This window comes from Amblyomma americanum, chromosome 9, assembly GCF_052857255.1.
Source record: "Amblyomma americanum isolate KBUSLIRL-KWMA chromosome 9, ASM5285725v1, whole genome shotgun sequence".
NCBI lineage: Eukaryota > Metazoa > Arthropoda > Arachnida > Ixodida > Ixodidae > Amblyomma > Amblyomma americanum.
Genome location: NC_135505.1, coordinates 110002672 through 110027631, shown reverse-complemented (window position 1 = coordinate 110027631; position 24960 = coordinate 110002672). Strand labels below are relative to the sequence as shown.

At 48.2% G+C, this 24960-nt stretch overlaps 1 protein-coding gene across 1 annotated transcript; it reads left to right on the top strand.

Annotated features, from left to right (window-relative positions):
• Nucleotides 1-3107: 3107 nt before the first annotated feature.
• On the top strand, nucleotides 3108-16614 carry LOC144103590 (TNF receptor-associated factor 6-like). Its single transcript, XM_077636265.1, has 2 exons — nucleotides 3108-3395; nucleotides 14877-16614. The coding sequence occupies exons 1-2, from the start codon at nucleotides 3108-3110 to the stop codon at nucleotides 15987-15989; spliced, it is 1401 nt and encodes a 466-aa protein (XP_077492391.1). The 3' UTR covers nucleotides 15990-16614.
• The last annotated feature ends 8346 nt before the right edge of the window (nucleotides 16615-24960 follow it).

The window sequence follows — 24960 nt, the reverse complement described above, 5'->3', positions numbered from 1 at the left end:
CTCGGCTGCCGCTCGACGGTCGGCCAGCAAGAAGGAAACCAGTAGTTCCTCGAGTTCTTCAATGAAAACAAAAATCGTCTTACACTTAAAGTGCGACCGTTCACTTGATTCAGAACCGCGGCACGGACGGGATGCAACCGGCGGGCACGCACCTCGGCGGCAAAGTTTTAAAAGGGAAACATAAGCACTCAAAGTTACAACAGCACAGACACTTAGTCAGCGGCTGGAAACTTCCATGTGCAGCACTGTGCAGCAAAAAAAAAAAGACGTAAGGGGAAATTTCTGCCATAGTGGCCGTAGGCAAGCCAAATAGAGCGTCATATCGTGGTGAGGACAAGGGTATAACCAGCAGAAAAAGAGATTCCCGGGCGAGATTCGAACCACCGCCGTCAAAAATGAGACAGCTTCTTATGCCGGCCACTACAACAATTTATGCCGGTCACTTATGCTGATCACTTCGAAAATCACAAACGCTATTTTTCGTAACCTCAGTCATGCTTTTATAAAAGCCATCACTGACTACTCCAATGATGCACTTTGGGAGAAGGACATAGTACCTTAAGATAGGCGTCATGCCGAAATTATCACCATTCCCTAACCCGACAAGGCTCCGTCACACTCTACGTACGGGTCATCCACCGCCGCCTTCAAATTTATAATAAAGACAATGATCTCTTCTCCCCCCCCCCCCACCCCCTATGGTTGGGACAACCCTTTCACAAGCTAGCAAAGGGACAGGATAGCAAATTGACACCATCATAAGGGGGCATACAAGATGGCCCTTAAACTCCCTAAAAACACCTCCACGGAGCGTCTGCCGCACTAGGCACTTCAACACCTTTGCGGAACTAACGAAAAATAATGTCTTCATCTGCAACACTAAGACTTCAGACCACCCAAGCTGGACGAGATATCGTTCGACGAGTAGTCACAGTTGCGGACATCCGCGCACTGGATGCTCCATTCTCTCTAGAAAAACAGCACACGAAATACATCAACATGGTACCGCTACCGAAACATATGCTTAAAGACGTTCACACAGGCAGACGACGAGCGCGAGTATTCTAGCTATGCCGACGCCTAGCCAATTCCCCGAACGTGGATTATGTTGACGCCGAACCATGTCCGGACCATGACAAGAACGCAGTGGCGGCAGTGGACCACCGCTTCTCCACTCTATTCACTGCTTCCGTAGGAGCCGAAAAAGCAGCGGCCGCGTATCCAACGACCGTGCCCATTGCCTTTAGGCATTACGAGTCCCAAGGCCAAAGCGCTCATGCATTACAGACTCGCAACACGCGTGTCGAAACTTCCTGAGAGGCCGAGTTCCCAAGCACGGCAGTCCACTCCTGGGCACTACACCCCACACCAAGCCCGACCAAATCACCTGGACCCCAGACCACGATTGACTGGAGGGAAATGAGAGGGCACCTGATTTAGCTTGAGGACTCATCAACCCAGCGGGGCCACAAGCCGTGTCCGCTTTTACCCCTCTACCTTCTAGCTGCAGCGAACGCCTCGAGTTTCAGCGTCTTCAAACACACACTAACCTCCACCTGATAGGAAATTAGACACCCCCATATGTCGTCTCTTGGCGGCAGATATAGACGAACACATTTCTAAACCTTCATAGATCGACTACATCTCATACAACCACATACTCCGACACCGGTCCCTGGTGCAAGGCCCGCCCTACACTCTTACACATTTCGTGGGGATTTGGGGCCTAACCAAACACTCTACAAGCGGGAAACACGTCTTTTAAGCGGTGGTAAATGCTGCTGACCAGCGATAACTTGGAGGACCATTGGCATCTCATACAAGTGGTCCGCAGTGCAGCTCTAGCCAGTGGAGCCCTGGAATGAGGGCCCCACCCATAAGCTCGCCCAACTCCCCTTCACTTTAGTAAATTTTTTCATCCTCCCCCAACGCTTCCTCCAAAAATTGGGCCACCGCTGCTGGCTTATCTCGCTACGTGCGTGGATAGGAATCGACCAGTTTTAAGCATCAGTTCACAACCAGTCGCCAAATTCGGAGTAGTCGAAACCGAAACTAGCCTCAATTTCCTACCCGGGACTCAGTGCCTGCGATGCAATATTCAAATAGGTTGTCTCAATTAGTATTCCGCACTAAAGTTTAATTTCGACCTTAACGCAATGAAGACAACCTTGTAGCGACGGCCACAATGGCCACGAACTTGCGATTTCGCTGTGGCACTCCTGAGGATGAGGCACAGCGTGGTTGCCTAGCAACGGCTGTCGCTGGCAGACGCCGCGCGCTCGCTGCGCCATATGGCATGACGTCACACAGCCCGCTTTGCCGCGGAGCTGCCCTCACCCGCCCTTTCTCTTACCTGCCCTTACGCGCTAACCAACGTATTCGGCAGCGCTATCTATGGTAGACACTGAAACCCCCGCACATTCGCTGAATAAAAAAAAAAAAAACGTGTCAAGGCTGGAAACCGAACCACTGCTTCTGGCGTTCGACGCGTTGAAACTACCGTTCCCCTATGACGGCTCTGTTTTTCTTCTTTATTGCATGGAACTAGTGTCGATAAGAAAAGCTTCAGCACGTGTACGCCGAAAAACACCAGGCCACCTTAGCCCTGCATGACCCCTCCTTTCAAAACATCAAAGACTGGGAGCCACACACATGCATCCAGATAGGAAAGCCAGCTAGGCTGCTCTTGTGGGACAGCATATACTCGCGGTTCAGGGCTTCATCACGAATAATGGCGCATGTAGTGAAAGCATAGGATTGGTGTATTAACTCTTCCGATCCAGTAGTCGCTTAGCTTTCGCTACGTATATCCTGGCCTAACAGAGCTAGACCAACAGCGATTTTTGTTTTTATTCGCTTGGTTCCTTGCGGAAATAAAAAAAAAAACTTCTGAGCTACTGTTCTAAAGGAGCTGGCAGTTGCAGCATTAAAGATAACTAAATCCAAACGGCCGCAGCAGGCGATACGTTCCGCGAAAGCCAGCCGATGCCGCTGTGATAGCCGCCCTTAAGACCGCCCACAAAAGAAAACAGATAACAGCCAGAACGTCGAGGGGAGGAAAATTCCAGTTTTTTATTCGGTGTGAAATCGATCGAGCGTGAAGAGCGATGCCGCCTGCAGCTTCCCAATACACTCTGGTCGGCTTCAGCCCGGACCTCGACTGGAGACCTCTGAGTTTCGTGAAGCCCATTCAGACGAAAAGGGTGTGCAGCGCCTGCGGACTGGTGCGCAGGAGGACCGCGTTGCTGTCCTGCGCGCACGTGCTGTGCGACTCTTGCTACGAGCAATGTGACCAAGAAGGCTCCCACGTTTGTCCGCTCGACGGCCATGAGTGGCACAAAGAAGAACAAGTCTACTGGAGGGACCCTCCTCCAGAGCGGCTCCTGAGACAACAGGTTGGTCACTAAACTTCCACCCTTTTCCTTTCTTTTGTCCTCAACCGCCATTTCCTCCCTTTCTTTCGGCAAGAGAAAGTCTTACAATGTCTACGAAAGAATGCACAGCGAAACACACGGGACAAGAAAGGAACAGATGGAATCAGTCGCTTTGACTGCTCACCAAAAACCTGCCCTCTACTGTGCTACAGTGCCATAATGAGGGGTGCCGCAGTACTGAATTGTTCGCCTGTTATTTTCTTGTCCCGCGTGTCGCGCTCTGTTTCGCCCGTAAATATGTACCGAACTGCTTAGGTATCTCCGTTAACTTGGGATGTCCACATGGAGCATTTAGCAGACTTTCCGATGACCGAGGATTGACGAGAACCTACCCCCCTAGGCCGGCGCGGTGGCTGAGGGGTTATGCCGATCGGCTGCTGCCCCGAAAGACGCGGGTTCGAACCCGGTCCCGGCATTCGAATTTTGATGGAGGCGAAATTCTGGAGGCCTGAGTGCTGTGCGATGTCAGTGCCCGTTAAGGAACCCACGGTGGTCCAAATTTCCGGAGCCCTTCACTACGGCGTCCCTCACAGCATTGGTCAAATTTGGGACGTTAAATTGAAGCTGAAATGGTTTTCAAATCATATGAAACGCTTTCGTTGAGGAGAATGGACCTTGAATATTATGTGTTTAAGTTTGTTCTGTATTCTGTCCGCAGAAAGAGCTGCAATCGCTTCTTAAAACCCGCCGCCGGCACGCCCTCGTCGCTTCCGGAAGCGCCGGGTGGGGGACTTTCTTCTTTAACTCCCTCCTTCTCCCTTCCATTACAGCGCGGTTAAGGTGTCCAACGATATATGATACAGATACTGCACCATTTCCTGTCCCCAAGAACCAATTATTATTATTATTAACTGACGCTTTTCACGGAGAGTCGGCTGGCCGTTCGGCTGTGTCTGCTCCCCTGTGGCTTGCGCTTTGGTGAATGGCCGATCAACGTAACCTTCTGCCAGTGCCGTTTACTTTCTCTGGTTCGTGCGTTCTGTTTAATTCCTGAAGCCTGAATACGAACCAGTTTTCGCAAGGTAAATCTTTTGAACAGCGCTCAGCACATTGCTTTTTAGAATCCGTCGGTTGTTATCCCCAGCATCTTACACGTTAAACAGAGAATGTGGTGGTACTCAGCATTCCGAAAATGCCCGTACAAAATAGGTGCATCAGTTTTTCACTTTTCGTTATATTACATTCTTACTTTTGTCTAAACTTTTGTCTTTTCCAACTGGTTCCCATCCATGCTCAGCTAAAGACACTTCTAGCACTGCCTTTCTGAGGCAGTCTTGAACTCTTTTCAGCCTCTTTGGCACAGTGTTCCTGTTTGATTTTTCCTAGTTTCTTGCACATCCTTGCAGCAAAAGGAATCCTCCTAATCTTACATCGGCGCGCAGCCCATGCAGCTGTACCTAATTGAACAAAAACCGAGTATATCAGCCCACTATACTTTACCAATACAAACATTTGCAGTCATGAACGCTTGGTCATGACTGACAATCGACAATGGCGGAGGAATTCATGCAGATTTGTCCTTGCGTACGAACGGCAAATCGTCGAGCCGTGGTACGCATATATCCACCACATGTAATTCTGCTCGTCATCGCGATAGGCAAAAGCAGCTACTATATCTCGCAACACACTACTTTTGATGAGCAGCATTGGGATCTCCGAACCACAGCCATAGCTATTTTATTGCTCAAAATCGTGTTCAGCATGTGAAAAAAAAAAACGTGTTGGGGTAAGTGCATATGTTTCGTGGTTGGACCGTAGCCCGCACATGCGGCAGAAGGAATAGCGCACACGACATATTTCTCAGTCGTCTCGTCTCCATGCGCTGTAGTACAGCAGTTAATCCACTCCAATTCATTAAGTTTGGCATTGTCTAGTAGTTCTAAAAAGCCTTCGGGTGTAAATAGGCACGTCACTATAAATGAACTCACAAATTTTTTTTAGCTCGTGCAACTCCTGTAGGCATGCCTGCGATCTGAGTTCGATCATGATTACTGGCGTTACAAGAAGTTGGTGGCCCGGCTTTTATGCTGCAGCGGTGCACAAGAACGTTTCGACGCAATTTACTTTTTTTTGCCCCTTGCAGATGTACCTACACAAAAGGTATGCACGCGCATGCAACTACGCAAAACATGCGTATCAGTCGAGATTTCCAACTTGTGATGATGTCGCGACTTGGCTTTCGCTGCCGGCGAACTCCGCGGCGTCATTGGTTCCTCCGTTTTTTGAAGCCGCTGATGGCTTGAATTACTGCTTGAACACTGCTTGAATTATCGACAATTTGCAAAACGTTGTTATTAAGCCAGTCGAAGCAACGCGTTACGGAGCAACGCCATCGGTGCTGGCCGGAGATCCCCGTGGATGACGTCATGACGCGATCAGAACCAATCGCGGGCAACAGCACCATTAGCTCGGCGCCCTGAGGTGACGGCTGCGCGTTTTCTTCTAAAAAACAGCTTTTTTCCTTTATTTCCACCCTTTCTGAGTGACATTTTTTTTTCAGTGGACGAAAAACTATACACCATGGACTCATTATTTTTGAAAAGTGCTTCAGCTTCCCTTTAAAACCCTATAAATAAAAAAACAACCTGCCAGCTCCCATTCCCCCTCGAAAGACTGGATTGTGGGATCGTTCCAACAGCAATACTGGGGACGTGGTTTTGTATATCGTAACCTTAGTATACCCCGCAGCCTGAAAATCCTTAGCGTGTATCCTTACCAAGCGCCGGTTCACGTCTCGGACTCTGAAGTTTACCGGGGAAAGCTTCTCGACAACCTCGCATGGTACTCTCCACTTCGTCTGGAATTTACGAGCTAGCCCAATCTGCCTTTGGCAGTTTTCACTGTACACGCTGTCACCCACATCAAACGGCGCGTCTCTAGCACTGCGATCGTGCACCTACTTCCTGCGCTTCGCCGCTTTCTTTAAGGCCTCCTTTGCGGTGTCCCTCGCCACTTGCAATCGCGATTCTAGCTCAACCTTATAGTCGTCCAGTGAAGCGTATGGGACACGAAGGGGGCCCTCTGGCACTTCACTAGGCTGGTCCGGGTCTCGGCCGTAGAGAAGAAAGAATGGCGATTCGCCCGTGCTCTCGTGTGCTGCGGAATTGTAGGCAAACAATGCATACGGGAGCCACAAGTCCCAGTCCCGCTGGTCGCGCGAAACAAAATGCGACAGGAACCCGGCCACGGTTTAGTTCAGTCGCTCCACCGCGCCGTTGCAAGCCGGATGGTACGGTGTTGTCTGCTTCTTAGCGATCTTAAGCAGCTCGCAAAGTCTTCTCATTAGCTGCGATACGAAGTTCGTTCCCCGATCTGTCAAGAGTTGCCTCGGGGGTCCGTGTCGGAGCACGATCTGTTCGACAAATGCTCTTGCAACCGTGTCTACCTTCTGATCTGGGAGTGCCACCGCTTCCGCGTGTTTTGAAAGGTGATCGACAAATACTAAAATGTACTTGTTTCCGGAAGTGGTCGTGGGCAATGGGCCCATTATGTTCATACCTGTCCGCTCGAAGGGAGCCGAAACCTCAAGGAACGGCTGAATTGGAGCTGATCTTCGTCCCTTGGGTGTTTTTCTTTTGAGACAGGAATGACACTTCGCACAGTAGTCTCTAACATCCTGTCGCATGCCACTCCAAAAGTACAAACGCTCCACACGCCTGCGTGTCTTCGCTACGCCAAAATGACCGGCGCATGGCGCATCGTGAAACGCGCGAAGAACCCTTTCTGTCACGACCGAGGTATGACGACTCTCTCCCAAGCGGTTTTCTCTGGTCTCCCTTTCCTGGTTGGCCTCGTGCGCCGACACAGGGTGCCGTCTTTGCCAATGAAATAACCTAGCTGTTCGGGGTGAGACGGTGCGCCCTCTAAGCTTTCGATTATTCGCTTCAGGTCAGGATTTTTGCACTGCTCTGTGCGTAATTCGGCGGGGCCGACTACGGGGACAAACTCATCTATAGCTGCCACGGCAGCTGTGCGGCTGAGTGCATCAGCATTCAGATGTGTCTTTCCTGACTTGTGCTCAACTTCAAAGCAGTATTCCTGCAGGTGTAGATTCCATCTAGCGAGTCGCGAGCTAGGGTCCCTGACACTCATCACCCATTTGAGAGGATGGCAGTCTGTGACTAGCTTGAATTTGCGGCCGTGAAAGTAGCATCTGAAGTGCTTTACTGCCCAGACAACGGCGAGGCACTCCCTTTCTGTAGCTCCGTACTTTTGCTCTGTGGGGCTCAGCTGTCGGCTAGCAAAAGCAACGGGATGTTCCTTGCCCTCGATAACCTGAGATAGCACGGCACCAACTGCGAACTTTGACGCATCTGTGGCCATAACGAAGGGCAAATTAAAATCCGGGTGGCGCAACAGCGGTGCACTCATTAGCTTCCTTTTGAGGGCCCCAAAAGCATCCTCCGCGTTTTCGTCCCAGCGAAAGGCGACATTTTTATCTGTTAAGGCGGTGAGCGGCTTAGCGAGCTTGGCGAACTCCTCTATGTGCCTTCGGTAGTAACCGATCAGGCCGAGAAACTGCCGGACCTGGCGGACGCAAGTCGGGGATGGAAAATCCGAGACACACCTTAGTTTCTCAGGGTCCGGTCGCACGCCGTCAGCTGAAACAACGTGCCCGAGGTATTTCACCTCGTTTTGGAGGAATTGGCAATTAGAGGGCTTCAGCTTGAGACCCGCTCCTCTTAGTCGCACCAAAACCTGCTCAATATCGCGCAAATGGTTCTCAAAACTGTCACTGTATATGACTATGTCATCCATATACACGAAGCACAGCCTCCCCAGAAGACCTGCCAGGATAACATCAGCGGTTCTCTGCCAGACAGCAGGGCTGTTGGCCACACCCATCGGCATTCTTTTCCATTCATAGTGCACTGAGGGCGTGTTGAATGCCGTTTTCTCGGCATCTGCCGGATCCATTGCTATCTGCCAGAATCCCGCCGCCATGTCCACTACCGTGAAGTACCTGGCAGAGCCCAGCTGAGAAAGCGTCTCCTGTATATTGGGGATGGGGTATGGATCGATGCGAGTTACGGCATTTAGTTTGCGGTAGTCCACTACCAATCGATACGAGCCATCTGGCTTTTCCACCAATAGTGCTGGTGCTCCCCAGGGTGACTTTGAGTGTTCGACAATGCCGCGATCAATCAGGTCCTGCACCTGCCGCTCCATCTCCTCACGTTGGGAATAAGGAATCCTGTACGCACGCTGGTAAACGGGCGATGAAGTGCCGGTTTCTATCCTGTGCTTTATAACGCCACAGCAGCCCAAATCCAGGTTGGACGCGGCGAATACCTCCGAGTAGTCGTTCAGCAAACCAGCCAGAGCCTCCCTCTCCCTGGATTTTACGTGAGAAAGATCGAACGACACCTTTGGAGCAGCCGAAGGACTAGCATGCTCTACAGTTACGAGTACCGTATCGGTGGGCTCACGTTTCTCGTAGCACACACAAGGAACGTCACAGTTGGTTTTACACAGAGATGGCCGTGAGAAGGCGGTGAACACTTTGTCGGCTGGCAGTAGCCAGATAAAATAAAAAATGGCTGGCGGTAGCCAGATAAAATAAAAAAATGGCTGGCTTACTTTCCCATGCAGTAAAAAAGTGGTCACAAGGTGTGAATGAACGCTGCTGTCGTTTTCGGAGCATTATGAATCCAGGATATACATAATGTACAAAAGAAGCCACAATATGGAGCCATGAATGTTACTCGGAGGTCTTCAAGGTTTCAACAAAAGGTGGACAGGCATTTCTGCTTTATTGAAGGCGCCCTTGCCTTTATTGTGGCCCAGAGACTTTGGTCGTAATCTTAACTACATGCAGATAGATCTAGCAGTTAAAGTTGAATTGTCGTGGTCAATAGTTTTTTGTATATGTGATGTTATTTTAAAGCGACAGCATTAAGAAGCTTGTGTCGCCAAAAGCCGGTGTCGTCGGCGTCGGCCGTCAGCGAAGAATTCCTCCTTCTCCGCCTGCTCCTCCTCGCAGCGCCTCCCGATCGCCTCGTTCGGCCGCAGTGGGGCTGTGCGGGCACGCTGCAATCACGCGGTAAGCGGCGAACAACGCAGCGCACTTCCAAGTCGCGTTCACCACGAAGCTCGCGACTTGCTGCCCGTTCGCTCGCAGCGGAAGCTATGCTGGGGTTCGTGGCAACGGGTTTATCGAGAACAATGTGCCGACGAACTTGCACTGCAACTTGAGTCCCGCGCGTTTCGGCTAGGCGCAGGGCAGCGCTTCTACGTGGTTTGCCGCTCGGCGCGTCTGTTTCACCGTACCTAGCAGTGAGATTTGTCTGACGGGCGAGGCGTCGCGCCGAACGGTCGATGGCGTTCCGTGACACCCCGGCAGTCCTGCAACACGCTGTCGGGTTCCGCTCTTAAAACCAAAGCTTAAACGTTCTCCAATTTTTGTTTACTTTGTATAGTAAACGCAACGATGGTTTCTGAACGTTCTTACCTGCGATATCCGACAACTAGTTTGATGTACTGTCTTAATTGGCTGTTACATCCTGATGATCTGAATGCTTGGCGAGCTAGATGAGATAGATTGAAGGGTGGAGGGAAGCTCCGTTAATGAAGCCCTGAAGAATTTAGGATTTTTTTCTTGTTTTTCACGATGAGGCGTGGCCTTTCTATTTTTTTCTGTTTTCTTTTACAATGAAACGAGCCTTATCTTCTTTCTGCTGTCGTGGCCCAACGCAGTGCGGTACAGAAGTACAGTGTGGTGCAGCATTTTGGCAAAGAAAGCTACTGGATACTCGTGTCGCCGCGGCTGTTAATGTGGAGGTACAAAGGTACTCTTTTTCAGGTTGCCATAGTAACGCAAAGGCATTATGCATACCGTGCCGCAGAAACCGGGGGTGGGCGCTGCGAGCGAAAAATCCCAAGATGCGTCGCGCGTCCTTGAAAATGAAGCGGAAAGTGTGCTCTCGTTGCAGAGCCCACAGTGCGGCGCTGGAGAGCTGTGACGTCATCGCTCGTGTTGAACCAAGAACAGGGTGTGCGCTTTCTGACATACGTTTCGGGCAGTACTCTTTACGCTTGCAACGCGTTGCCTTTGTCAAATGCCCCTGTTCTTCAGTGTTCAACTGACAGCTCTTCGTACTTACCTCTGGAAGCTGCCGTCGTCATCATCTTTCAACCGTGCGCATGAGAGCGCGTCAGCCTGCATTTCTCCCCTTTTATTGTCCACGGTTATTGGCAATTTAACGACTTAAAAAAGTATCGCCCTAATTTTTTCACCCGAATTTTGCTCTTGGTTGTGCGACAGCAGCTTTTAGACACAACGAAAAGAGAAAAAGAGCATGCAGTCTATCCCAGGTCCAGGCTAATTGCAGGGAAAGAGTTACCAATCTTATCGACGAATAGTACTCTTCCGCTTGAGGCAGTCGTGCACTCCTGCTATAAAGGTATCTTGGCATGTGGGGAAGCGTGCCAAACCTGCATTCTGTGCCACCTAATAACCCACATTCCCAGTTTCGTCTTTCAAAAGAATGCATGCAGCCTCACTCATACCTCAAGTGCGCTGGAATGTAGGTAGAAACCGGGGCCAGATGCCGCTTCGACATCTGGCTACCGTCTGCCCCAGAGGCGCCTTGTTGCGGGAAGCAGATAGCGTGCCGCCAATCATGGCGCGGTGATTCGGCATCGAGGCTCAGTTTCCACGATTATCAGCTGCTTCCGGCCTTTAAGAACGGTAGAATGCCAAGTCCCTTGCGGCCAATGGGGCCAACTCTAATCAAGGAAGGAAAATAAATTGGTTTTTGAAGAAAGAAAATCGTGCAGTACTTATCTCACATATGCCGGTGGACACCGGAACCGCGCCGTAAGTGAAGAGAGGAAGTGAAAGAATGAGAGAAAGAGGTGCTGTAGTGGAGGTCTCCGGAGTAATTTGGACACCTGGGGAACTTTATCGTGCACTAACATCGCTCAGTTGGGTTGGGCCTCCATCGAAACGCGGCCTGCTGCGGTCGAATTCGAACACGGGTACTCTGGCTCAGTAGACGAGCGCCTTATCCGCGTAGCTGCCGCAGCGGGAGCGAAGGACTGGAGAAATACAATTTAATGTTCACGTGAGAGAGACAATAACAAAACGTTGGATGACTCCTGTGCGCAGCTTCGGAGTAAGCAGTAAGCCTTGTGTCTCGTCTTAGCACCAATAGAGCGTAATAATTCGCGTTTTCTTGTTTCACGTGGCGTTGGTGTTCTTTGAAATGTCTTTTGCGATCTTCGATGGCACCTGCAAATGCTGCGCCGCAGACTTTGCAGAAAATTTCATAAAGGACTTCAGCGCAGCGTATCGCCTCTAGCTGGTCTTTCAATCGGAAGAAGTTGTTTTTTGGTTTGCTAGAAGGACCATGGGCCACTTAGACGTTGCCGTCAGCTGAGACACTCACGAATATTTCGCTGATATCAAGGTTTTATTGTAAACAGAGGCTTCTTCCGTTGAAGTATGACTACGGTGGAGAAGCTAGAGCTCATGGCTCATGCCATAGGAGCATCTGAGTTCAGTACTCGTCTCTTGCAAGACACTGGGAAGGTCAGTTTATATATATACCTATAGATATTTCCAGCGCTCGTTTCCTTGGGCTAAAAAACAGCCCCAAAACAAGGCTGAATGGCGCGAAGGCAACGATTTGCTTCCGTCTGTCTGAGCCTGATGGTAGAGAATTCAGGTTCCCCTCCCCCGTTGTGGTTAGGTTTTCCTTACGCACACGTCGTTATGTCATTCATCCTTAGGTCGACCAGGATACCGAGGAAGCGGAGATATTATTTACGATTAGATTTCGTAATCTCCCGACTATAGACCGCGCCTCTGTGCAGCCGTTACGTGTGTTTATATTTAAGGGGAAAATTTATTTATGAACCGTTTGCGGCTTCGGTCCCTAGCACTATTGCGTACACGTCAGTTCTTGCAGGTGTAGAGTGTGATGAACAGTGTTTTAATCGGAAACATAGCGACCGTTGTATATCAGTGATACAGTTCACTACTTTACGGCTTTAAGGGCTGAACTATCAGCGCTTGATGCATTGTACGAACGTTAGGGCGATTTATGATCAGCTACGTTTATTATGTTCCTGGGAAAGTGTGGCTGCAAATATTTTTCGAAATCAGTGCGCTATTAAGTGCCATTGAAGACGCATGAAACCGGCCAACTGTCAGACGGCAAAAAGCCAGTCCACAAGTAGAAGTGTAAGAAAAATCAACGTAGGTATAGTGAGAATCTTGTCTATTTACTTTTTACATTCAAGTATCCTCAAACTTTCTATTCTCACAAAGGAAGTGGGTAAATTGGCCGCAAAAAACATTGTGAGAAAAACGGCGACCATAATGCATGCCAATAAGTATATAGCAGAAATGCCCGAACCAGAATTCGATTTCATTAAGCGCACAGATTGGTAAAAACCGGATGAAAAGTATAGGAACACAATTTAAGGAACTGCGGCATCACTGAATCACACACACACATTCACACTCACTCTCTCACTCTCCACACACTCGTACGCTCACTCTCACACACTCACACCCACACACTCGCACGCACGCACGCACACAAATAAGGGAACTAAGTTTGCAAGAAAAACAATCGTGTCATAAGGAACGTCTGGAGAGGTGGTTACTGTCAGCATTGGTTTGAGATAAAAAATTATAAACGGCGTTTGTGCTACAATGGCGGGATGCAGCCTTGTGCGCTTTTCACACGAAAAGCGGAAGCTGGAGTAATAAAGGAAATACAGCCTAAAGAACGACACATTTTTTTTAACGAGAGCTAACAAGAATATTTTTTAATTACGGCAGGCAGTGTAGGGCTAAATTCAGTTGCGTCGGATATGTCATGAGTGGGTAACGTTGACAAAGAATATGCTTTGTAGCCAGTCCACGTAGATCGGCCGGCAAGCAAAATGATCGAACTGTTGAAATGCAATCTATGGAGATTGTTTCTTACAAACTTAGAATTTATTTTTGTGCATTATCACCATGTCACGCGGGTCCAACACGGCTGCTCGGATTGTGTGCTGTCGGTATTTTTTGTGAGCTGTCTGTTGTTTAGCTTAACATGTCACTGACACATCTGGAGCGCATATGGCAAATTCTCGCAGACCATGAGTGGCAGTTTACCAATTTCCCTCAAGAGGGAAGTGTACAACAGCATAATCTTACCGGTACTCACCTACGGGGCAGAAACGTGGAGGCTAACGAAAAGAGTTCAGCTTAAGTTAAGGACAACGCAGCGAGCCATGGAAAGAAAAATGATAGGTGTAACGTTAAGAGATCGGAAGCGGGCAGAGTGGGTGAGGGAACAAACAAGGGTTAATGACATCCTAGTCGAAATCAAGAGAAAGAAATGGGCTTGGGCAGGGCATGTAATGCGAAGGCAAGATAACCGCTGGTCTTTAATGGTAACGGAGTGGGTTCCAAGAGAAAGTAAGCGTAGCAGGGGGCGGCAGAAGGTTAGATGGGCGGATGAGATTAAGAAGTTTGCAGGCAAAGGGTGGATGCAGCTGGCAAAGGATAGGGTTAATTGGAGAGACATGGGAGAGGCCTTTGCCCTGCAGTGGGTGTAGTAGGGCTGATGATGATGATGATGATGATGACACATCTTAGTCTAGAAGTGTTATCCCTCAATGGTCTTCGTTTAGGAAATTTAATATTCTCTATTTCAGTGAGATATTCTAATTCATCATTTAATCGTATCTAAAAATACTCGAGGTTTTACCATTGCTCCAGCAAATTTTTTGAGTTGCTTTAAGTTTCGTACTCGGAGCGCAAGTCCGCCGCTTTTATTGGCGTCTAAGATGCCTTGTAGCGCTCCTTGCATCAGTTTAAAACACCTGGCTGCTGTGTTATATCCGAAAGACTGAGTTCATGCAGCCTACGGCAGCGTCAGTACACAGGCCTATGAAAGCTCGCTCGCCCATTCTGTTTAAAAGTACAACGTCGGTATGAGGCAGACAAGTGTGTGCACTTTAGCGTCGGTGCGATTACAGCCAAAAGCCCACCAGAACTACGACGGACATGAGCACGACAAAACCGAGCAAGGAAATGTCACACAAGGCAAGGAAGTCCGTTCTTCCTATAAATACCGTTTATGCTTGCGTGCTGTCTTCTGCAATGCGCCATTTAAGCGAACTTTTCGTTAAACCTCGCCGAAAACTCACTCCTAGACTGGATCACTTCAGCAAAATCTCCCTGCAAGTGGCATATATGAGGCATGTTGACAATGACGCCCTCAGAATGCCTGCGAACATACCTGTTGCCGCTATTACTAATTTTCCTCAAGCAGCAACACTCGAATGCTAAGTAAGTACCTCTAGGCAGTTAGAAAAATTAAACTGAGACCACCTTCAACAGCAAACAAGGTTTAGGAATATCGCACCCTAAACTGCGGCCGCCAGATTATTACAACCGCTACAGTTTTCTTATCATTCTTGCTTTGTTCATTGCAGGTTAAATGCTGGAACGCAAAACACGGCTGTGGGACTGTGGTGGCTGCTTCCATGCTCTCCGAGCATTTCCAGCGAGAATGTCGACACCACTCTGCTAGGTGCCCCAAGTGTTCGGCCTCGGTTCTTTGCAGCGATGTGTGCGCACACCTGAGATCGGACTGTGCAACACCGTCGACGCCTCTTGCACCCGAGTCTGTCCATCAGCTCAACAACACGGAAGACGCAGCACTTTCAACATCTTTCCAACGAGTGATGGAGGAGCAGGCGGACGAAATTACAGCGCATATAGGGCGGCTGGTTACTGATGTTCAGCACAACGGAGATAGACTGAACGAAATGTCTTACGGGATAAACACTTTTAAAGAAGTTATCAGAGGAGAACTGATGCAAGCAACGAGCCGCATTGAAGAAAGTATGACAACAGTTGTGCGCGAAATCGCCAGTGATAACGAGCGGTTGAAAGAGCACTTGATAACGTGGAATGATTACCTTTTGAGTCAAGTAGTCTCAATGAAAAAAATGATTAAAGATGACTGGGTGGCTGCAACAAAAGAGATCTACGACAATTGCTCCCAAACTCTAGCATCAATTCTTGAAACGAAAGCTGAAACTCTGGGTAATAGGGAGAAGACTCTGGACCACATTAAGACATTGCTTCCAAGAGATGAACCACGAGGAGAGCATGTGATCTTCGATGTCAAAGGAGTGAAATCGCTCGAGGCAGATGCGCTGAAGAAAGACGGGGCTAGGTACGATAGCGAGCAGGCGTGCCTGTGTGGCTACTGCATGTCACTTGGAGTGATTTTCATGAAGGATAGTGAATCAGTGCACCTGCACATGAGGATGCGCTTGCAGAAGGGTGACAGCGACGACGCTGTTGAGTGGCCATTCCAGCACAAAATACGGATGGGGTTCATACACCCAGGTGAAGGCGTGGTGCGTTGCTACGTTGAAATTAAGCCACGCCGTGAATCTGAAAGTGTACAAAAGCCTACAACATCAAGTAACAAAGCATTTTGTTTGGCTCTTCCGTCGTTTAATCTTCGCGCTCTCAGGAACTACGGCTTCGTGTTCGAGGACACACTTCGGATTAAATGGGAAGTGCTGCCGTGAGCCTCGCTGGCAGAAGGCGTCGGATGGAAGCCACTGCTTTCCTCTAGAATATATTACAGCATTTTGTTAGTAATTATTAGCCTATCCAGTTAGAAGTTCGTTCGTGCATTTTATGTGTAAGGTGAAAAGCGCCTAGTAAGCTTCTTTTCTTTTAGTCGGCTCTATCAAGAAGAAGTAGCATTAATTTCAAGAAAAACAGGTGACGCAATGTCCTTAACAAAGAGTCTTTATCTCTGTTATTTTTTAAGTTGACTGTGGATAACTAGACCTCTGTAATTGCCCCTGTGTAAGCCGCACCGGAAAGAAAACAAAATGTTTCTGAGAAATAGTAGTGGATGTGAGTGAGAAAGGCAGACGGTGTGTAACGAAAAAGACGGCCTGAGTGCTTCATAATGCAGTCGTGAACCTGGACTTCGAACTGGAGGAAATAAGCTTACAGCAAGCAGTAAATGCACATGAAGTTCATTATTTTCTTTTGGCTTTTCGTATTCGATGTATTTCAACGTCTGTATCGGAAAGCGCAATGCAGCTGTAGGTTACCTGCCGCTTTTAACCCCTTCGGTCGTGAAGGAAATAAAAAAAGAAAACATTGACTTGACGAGATGCATGCTTCATTTATTCCTGACCTTGCCTTTGTGGGTGAGCGTGTCCTAGTGGGGAAATAACATTTACACGTGTACGGTTTTTCGCAGCACGCGTGAATTCGTGTCTGCGAAAATTTGACAGGAAGAGTAGTTTCAGAATCAATACTGGCCATTTGTGCACTTATTATTCCGGTCAATGATCAGTTTCGCACAGTGATTCCTTGGATCGGTGAATCTTACTGGATGGCAGCTAGTTTATCGCTTTCCTCGAAATCCTGGCTTCAGCAAACTTCACTGTTTGGAGCAGCTTGTCGTTCAAGTTTGGTAAACAGTTTACGTGTCCACAATGGAAATGAGAATGTTTTATATTTATTGCTTGGTTTTACAGAATAGGTTTCTTGAAACAGGACATCATGTTTAAGCTTAGATAAAATTAAAGTTGTTCTTTTAATAGTTGCGCGGGTACTGTCACTCATTTCACGTTAAGCTCAAGATATGAAGATAACTCCCAGCCAAAACGACCTGTACGTTGCGCTCGACCATCTTTGACTCGTAAAAAAAGTTCATGAAAATTCTTGCTCATTCATGAAAATTTTATGAAAATTCATGAAAAGTTCATGAAAATTTCTTGATCACATTGCCTATGTTGGTGAGCGTGTCCGTGTGGGGAAATAACATTGACACGTGTACGATTTTTCGCAGACCGCGAACATTCCTTTCTGACAAAATTTAGCAGGAACGGCAGTTTCAAAGTGACTACTGCTCATACTGACCTCTTAGTATTCCGGTTATCTCACGGTGGTCCATTGGATCATGAAGCTTACCGAATGGCCGCTTATTTATCGCATTGCCCCAAATCCTGGCTGCAACGAACTTGACTGCTTCGAGCTACTTCTTGTTCAACTTTGGTAAGCAGTTCGCGTATCCGCAATGGAAACGAGGATGATTTGTTGTTATTGCTTGGCTCTACAGAGCAGGTTTTCTATAACAGAACATGATAATTCTCCACAGGAAAAGTTAGTTCTCTCAATAGTTGCGCAGGTACCGTCACTTATTCCACGTTATGGTAAAGATATAAGCATAACTCCATGCCAAAACAACCCGTACCTTACGCTCGACCATCTCAGATTTGTTGACAAAAACATTCATGGAAACTCACCTCAGCGCATTGTTAGCCTGAAATAATTTAGCCGAAAATAATTTATTCTTGAGTGGAGCGCAGTTTGAACATTTCGAAATGGCTTGAAACAGGGCACTGCGCTGTAATTGATAAGAATTAAGTTTTAGGGCTCGATTCATACTTTTAAGGACGTTGCAGAGATTCATTCTTTCTATGCAATCAGAGTGATGTATGTCGTCGCACACTGAATATTTTTAAAATGTGTATAAAGTGAGAAATTTGATACGAATTTGTTATTTTTTAAATATGAAATTTCTGCCTGAAATTACAAAACGACCGTTGTTTTTCCTAAATTTCTATTGCCCGTAAAATTTGTTACAGCTGATGAAACTGAATACGTCAAAGAATAAAAAAATACTCAAGTAGGAGAAAAGTTAGATTTCAACCAAAAACGCCCAGATTATTTTACCCTTACGTGGTTAGCGCAAAAACATCCGCGATGGCGGTTTTGAAATATTTTTTTACAGCGACAAAAAATTTTATATAAACTCTCGCGCCGCAAACTGTCTCGTCTTTTAACGCTACTACTTCACAGCGTGAGGCATGACACGATGTTTATGCCCTAGACAAGCACATCAGTTTGTCGTCACTTGCCGTTTTGCATCTTTAAGTTTGAAGTTAAGAAAGTAGCATGCAGCGGTCTCAATTTTGTCGATACAGTATTTCGATTTGGTAGAGCCTCTTTAGTATACAAGCGCAATAGTAGTTCCCCATTGTGTAGTCTAGACGTGAGTGTCCGAATCTATATTAAAGTCAAACGTTTCTTTCAAACACTAAGAGAGTCCTGTTTACTGTTTAAATCACCCAAAGTCACGCACAACTGTGAAACTGTGCCGTATAGTCTGGCATACACGTGGCAGCCACACCAATCGCCTGCCCCGTAGACTCATTGGAGGATAATGACGCTTTCCAGAAGGCGAACACAGCAGCCTTCACCATTATTCACCGCGATCGAAGGGAGATGTCTGACAGCGGTGATACTTTGTTTCAGGTACACACAGACTACAGCGTTCTTATTTGGTTCAAGCCAACTGCAACGCGGCAACCTCAGGATCGGAAGAGTTAATCTTCTCTTGTCTATACAGCCATTTAGCAGCGGCTGGACTCTCCTTCTCTGCGTGCATGTCAAGCGTTGTGACACAGACGCCCACTACATTTCCACCTTTTATACGCATTCCTGCGCATGCGACGTGGGGTTCGGGTGATAGAGCGGCGTGCGGCGAGGTGGCGACGAAGAACGCGGCGCAGCTGTGGGGTCTCTCTGGTTAAAATGGTATCGGCTCATGCGCACAACTGCCCATCCACGTGACGGCACGCTCAGCTTTGACAGGGGAGCAGGCGCACGCCGCACTCTGCTCTTCTTCGGTTGCCATGGTAACGGCGCGTGCGTACAACAATTCTCTCCCATGTACCGCGAAATGCTCGACTAGTTGTCCAGTGTAGCTCCCGCCACAAAAGGCCACCACCGACTGGAAGACGTTGAAGTAACGAGCGCTAGCTTTATTGGCCATGCGTAAAACGAGTCTTTCCTTACCCAGGGGAGCTAGTGCAGAAAACCCTGAGCGCTTCGGAAAAGTAACACAACTTTTCCACCTAGTGGAGCGACCGATGCCTGGCGCCATCTATTAGAGAAATTACGATGCACGTCTACCCGTTGTCGAGTGGCACCCTTTCAAGATACTTCCCAGACGGTACTTGCTTCGTATGGGGGGTCAAGGTGGGTCTAAAATTCGGCTTGCGGTGCAGTATGGTAACGCTTCAATTAGTAATTGTATGTATACAATATTTACCTATTATTTATTTGTGGTTTATTTCGATGCCACAACCGATAGGGTTTTATTTGACTACCAAATTCAGTACACAGCTGTCCACGGATGGGTGCCCCTTGTTGTCGGAGTATATATAACGGAACGAATGTATACATTCTAGATGGCGCTATAAGTCTCAATGCGAGACATGCTGTTTTCTAGTTGCTGCCACAGATTGCGCTGTGATAGCAAGCCCACGAAATCTGGAAACGCCATGAGTAGTTGCCGCCACAAATGGTGCTGTGATATCAGGGTGGTGTCAGACCCCACAAACACTCGAAACGTGATGAGTAAGAGCCAACACTCTTTAAAAAATCCGTAAGATGTCGCATTTCATTCGGCGGGTGATATCATCTGACAAGGAGCTGTCCCTAGTGAAGAAATGCGATAAGCGAGATCGTTTTCTTTTGGGAAGAAGGAATGAACCCGCTTTGGAGCCTCGAAGCAAAAGCAGAAAACGACGAAATTCAACATGCTCTCTCGCACGGAGAGCGACAAAGGGAGGACCAGCCGGCACGGCATCCATAAGCACAAGTAATTTATTTATGTCTCAATAATATCGCGTAAAGCGCACTCCTCGGAGCGCATGTTTCGGAACGGAGCCCCCACCTCGGCGGCAGGTAACGCGAAACACGCCGGCGGTGAGGCCCGGTTCAGTTTTCGTCACATGGTGGAACAATGGTCCTCTCTGAATGCAAGTAACTGTGCGGTTTCTGCAGCTTCTGATCTAAGGAGAGTGAGGAAATCTCTTGTTTTTCTTTCCTAAATTACCTCATTTATGCATATGCAGCCCCTGCAGTGATCATATACAATATTTATCACGAATATCTGTTTGGCTACTGCCTGTTATGAGGTCTGCTTGCAGTGAACCTCTCAATTACGAACGAGGACTCCATCTTTTGTCTGGCCACAGTGTGTATGATAATCTGTCCTGCGGTGTAGAGACTCAAAGAGAAGACGCAACTTACGGCAAGATAGCATCATGCTCATAAATACTGTAACGACTCCGCTTTCTTACGGGTGATCAATCTGTTCCAAAATCTGAAACGGTCCTTTGGCGGCAGTTTCAAACGCTGTCTCACTTCGTCACCCATTTATGCCGCCATGTTTCCCGGTAGGTGTAGCCCCGACGGCGCCACATCTTATGGGTTTCAGCTTTGACTTCCCGAAACCAGAGCCATCGCTAAGTACTGTTCAAGCAAAGGAATGCTGCGCTTTTCAGCTTGTACCTGGCTGTCCAACGCCATGCCAGTGAGCGAGCCACCGAGGTCATCACGGACGTCTTCTGATCGCCTAGCGTCAACCTCAAGTTACGTTTTTCTTTATGAAAGTAGTAAAGATTTTTTTTTCCTTTTCCTCTCGCTTAAATGAAAAATATTTTTTATTTAAATAATACAAATGAGGGGCAATAACTATTTCTACTAAAGCAGCTATCGCTTGTATTTCTACTTGAACCACATCAGGGTGAAATAAGAGGCTGATTATGGTTTTAGAATGCACTTTTCTGAAACTTTCGATAATTTTAATCGATTCATTCAGACTCATCACATCTAACAGTTATTGTAGAGCATATGCATGACTCGAAGCAAAACAGCCATTTCTTTAATCCAAACAGCAAAATGAAAATTTTTTCAGGAACGAAATGAAAAAAGTGTGTAATTTTCGCCTTTTATTTACATTAAAAAATATTTATACCGCACAAAAATACAATGAGTGAATCTCATTGAAATAAAAACTGTCATTAAGCTAACTGTGAAGTGTTGTCGAAAATTTTGAATTTTTTAATAAATTATTGAGCGCACGTGCCGTGCTTCACTGCTTTCAGAAAGGTTACAACTGCGCTCGCCTCATGAAGAAATTTTTTTCGGAAAAACTTTTTGGGGCTAGGTTACGAACGAGCTACTATTTTTTCATTATATTGTTAACAATTCAGAGCTAATTGGGCGCCGCGTCTCCACGTTTAGAGTGAAGTGCCCCGAAACCAAAGGCATAGTGTCTAATTCTTGATTTATACCTGAATTGCTTCCTCTTGGATGGATGCCTGAGGTGAAAAGGCAGGAGTAAATGAGGAGAGCACGTAATTCGCCGTCAAAATAAACCCGAACTGGACTCGTAAAAGACAAGCGCAAAAGTAAAGAAATATAAGCCCTTGAAATTACATGTAGGCGTGGACAATTTCATATCAGCAGTTTCTGTGTCCTGCAAATCGCAGGCCACCTACACGGATGTTGAAGTTTCTTTCTTTGCTCGGAGCGTTTCACTTGACTCGTCCTCATGGCATTTCACCATGTTGGCGCACATAACCACCCCCTTAGGTTGCTTTCGGGGGTGGCTGCAGTCTACCTCTGCACGCGACCGTGACGAATGCGACATTTCCTCTAGAATCATTTGACATCAATCATAACTGCTTCAATTGTTGCTATTAGGCGAGAACGTAAGAAAATATTTCCCGGCATTGAAAAACAAAAAAAAAAGCGAGTTCATTTAACCCACGCAGGCTCACAAGTGGGGTTCGAAACATTGATTAGCGGAGCAACCTTGCAGAAAGACGCAACCAGCTATGGCATAGACAAGGCGGTAACACTTCATAAAGCCGCTGTTAAGGGAGTAATTACAAACCAGCATCCAGCCAAGCGCAGCTGTACGACTACATAGGAAAGAACACAAATTCAAGAAGCTTCGTAGGTAAAGAAAAATGCACCCTGGTCCGAGGTTCGAGCCAGAGACCGCCGCCTGACCGGGACAGTCGCCTACCAACTGAGCTAAACGCGTCTAATAGCCTATGTATTGGGCAAGAGCGGAATTTATCAATAACTCGTAGTACAATTCTACTCCCCAGAGGTAGATTGGAAATTGTGCCCACAAGCTGCCCACCGTATTTTGAGCAATCTGCGTGCCATGCAGGTGGATGGACGTTTGCGACCTCCGATGGCAGCGCCTGCCATCGCAGGGCTGTCGCTTAACCGCTGCACCACTGCGCCAGGAGCGGTATGAGGACTCCCAGGGATCTATGAATAGAAAGTCCAGAATGAGGCATTTCGCACTTAAGCGTGTCAACTCACTTAAGCTGTAAAGCCATATCCTTAAGTCGGATCTTTACTTTCTTCTACTTTTTGTGATTGTCCTGTGCATTGTGTTCTTGTTCCCGTGATGCGTATTTCTTGTCACGAGGCTACTTAACCTCGACCGAGAAACAAAGGGGAAAGAACACTAACTTCTTTCTGTTCTCTCCTCAAACTATGGAATCTAAAAGACCAGTATATTTAATGTTAAATAGTGCAAGAGCCTTTGCAAGGAAGCCACGCGTGCTAGCCAAAAGCATCACTACGGCAGCCACTCTCGCAAAACGTGTCTCGCAAAAAAACAAGTGATTGTCAGCTTGGCTACAAGATCACAAAAGACGGCGGGCGCGCCTTATGTAATCGCCCCGCAGTCCCTTCGCTGCTCAGTTCTGAGCGCATGCATGTCGGTATTGTGTCGTTGACAGGGCAAACGTGTCCGCGTCTGCCATGAGAAAGCGAGCATGCTAGGTGATACCCACCGGAAGCCCGCGTGCAGCGGCGCCGCTCTTTTGTATGTGTGGCACTGCGGCCATAGGGCACCGTAGACTCGTGCGCGAGCGAAGCCATCTGGCGCTCCTGCTCCCACGGTCAGTCTGCAGCGCGAAGGCTGCCATTCAACAGGGTGTGGTCCGCACGCTACTCGGCCCGTCTTTTTCCTTTCGACGACGACACGTTGAAACAGGTATGCCTACGGAAAGCAGGCCCTACACTGGTCGGCTTCAGTACCGAGCTGGACAGGAGGCCCCTGCATTTCGTGAGACCAATTCCAAGGAACAGCGTGTGCAGCGCCTGCGGTCTGGCCTACTGGAAGACCGCCTGGCTTCCATGCATGCACTGGCTGTGTGGCCCCTGTTACCAGCAGAGTAAAGAGGGTGGATTTCTAATCTGTCCTCTGGACGGCGAAAAATGCGTAGAGGAAGACGTCGGATGCAAGGAATGGTCTGCCGAAGAAATTCTGAAAAGAGAGGTAAGCGTGGGGTTTCAATATCTCGGGCTGGAGAATGTCTACACACAATGTTTTTGCTAAAAGGATGGCGGACGTATGCGGGTCACTGTGTCTTGCTCACCATTCCCTTTCATTTTCCATGAAGCCTTCGGCTCATAAACTCTGCTATAGGTGTAAACCATGTTTCTACAGATGACCGCGTATTTACGCGATGGCGTTAAGAGTACCCTGTCGTGGAATCCCGGAGTCGGGCAGAGAGTGAAATATCGTATGAGGTGGCGCACGTCCTTGGTAAAGGACCAGAAGTTTCTACTTGTAACTGAAGCCCCCTAGGAGCGCTGCACAGCTGTGACGTCTTGGCTCGTGAGATTTGGCCCGTGACGCCGTCGGAGCAGGACACTTTTTTCGGAGTTCATGAGACTTTGTCCGAAGCTAGGTGCTTTCTGGTGTTAGCTCTTGTACATGCTGCAGGGGCGGTGGTTTTAAACCCTGTTAAGGGCAGGAATGCTTGAAGTGTGTGTGCTGTAGGTATTTGTGTCGGAATTTTTGTGGGCTTCTACGTTACGTAGACGACCGGACGAACGGTAGGCAGGCTAGGAAAGTAAAGGTGGACGGGGAGTTAGTGCAGTTGCAGGAGTGCTACCGTTGGTGCTATTTAGACGAGACCTAGTTCGGGAGTTTAACCGAGGTAGGTGAGGCTAGCTTTGCGTGCAAGCTATGTAGGTGTTTTGAGGAGGCCGTTCGGACGTTGAAAGGGGAATGGGCAGCTAGGATTAAGGAATTCAAGGGGGCCTGAAGGTGGAACGAGAGGAAAGAATTAAGCTAGAAACTCAGTTCGCTGAGTCACTTAAGAGAGAGGGAGCTAAGGCCGACCTGTTCGTGCGAATTGTGGGCGAGCTGAAAGAAGAGCGGGATAAGCGTGCCCTGCTAGAGGGGCAGGTAGACGCGCTTAAGTCGCGGCCGGCACGTCACCCCGGCTCGAAGTAGTGTCATGTGATGCACAAGGACCCCGGGGTGAACCTAAAGGAGGCTTGCCGATCCTACAGCGCTGTAGCGCAGCAGGCTTTGAGAGGGGAAGACAGACAGGTAAAAACGGGCACGGAGACGCGCGACAGTAGCGTACGGCGGCGGGAGAGACAGCAAGCGCGATGCGGAGGGCAACAGTCGCAGTCAGGAAGCGAACGGTTAGAGAGCAGAAGGGTTCTGGTAATCGGTGGACTCGAACGTAGCGAGGCCTGAGGAAGGCGTTTTGACGACAGTGAAGGTAGACAGGAGGGTGCAGGTGGAGGCACAGTCAGGAAAGTGCATGGTAGATGCAATGGCCAAAGCCCAGGAGGTAGTAGGGGACAACATGGATGGCAAACACCTAGTAGCTATACATGCTGGTCTCG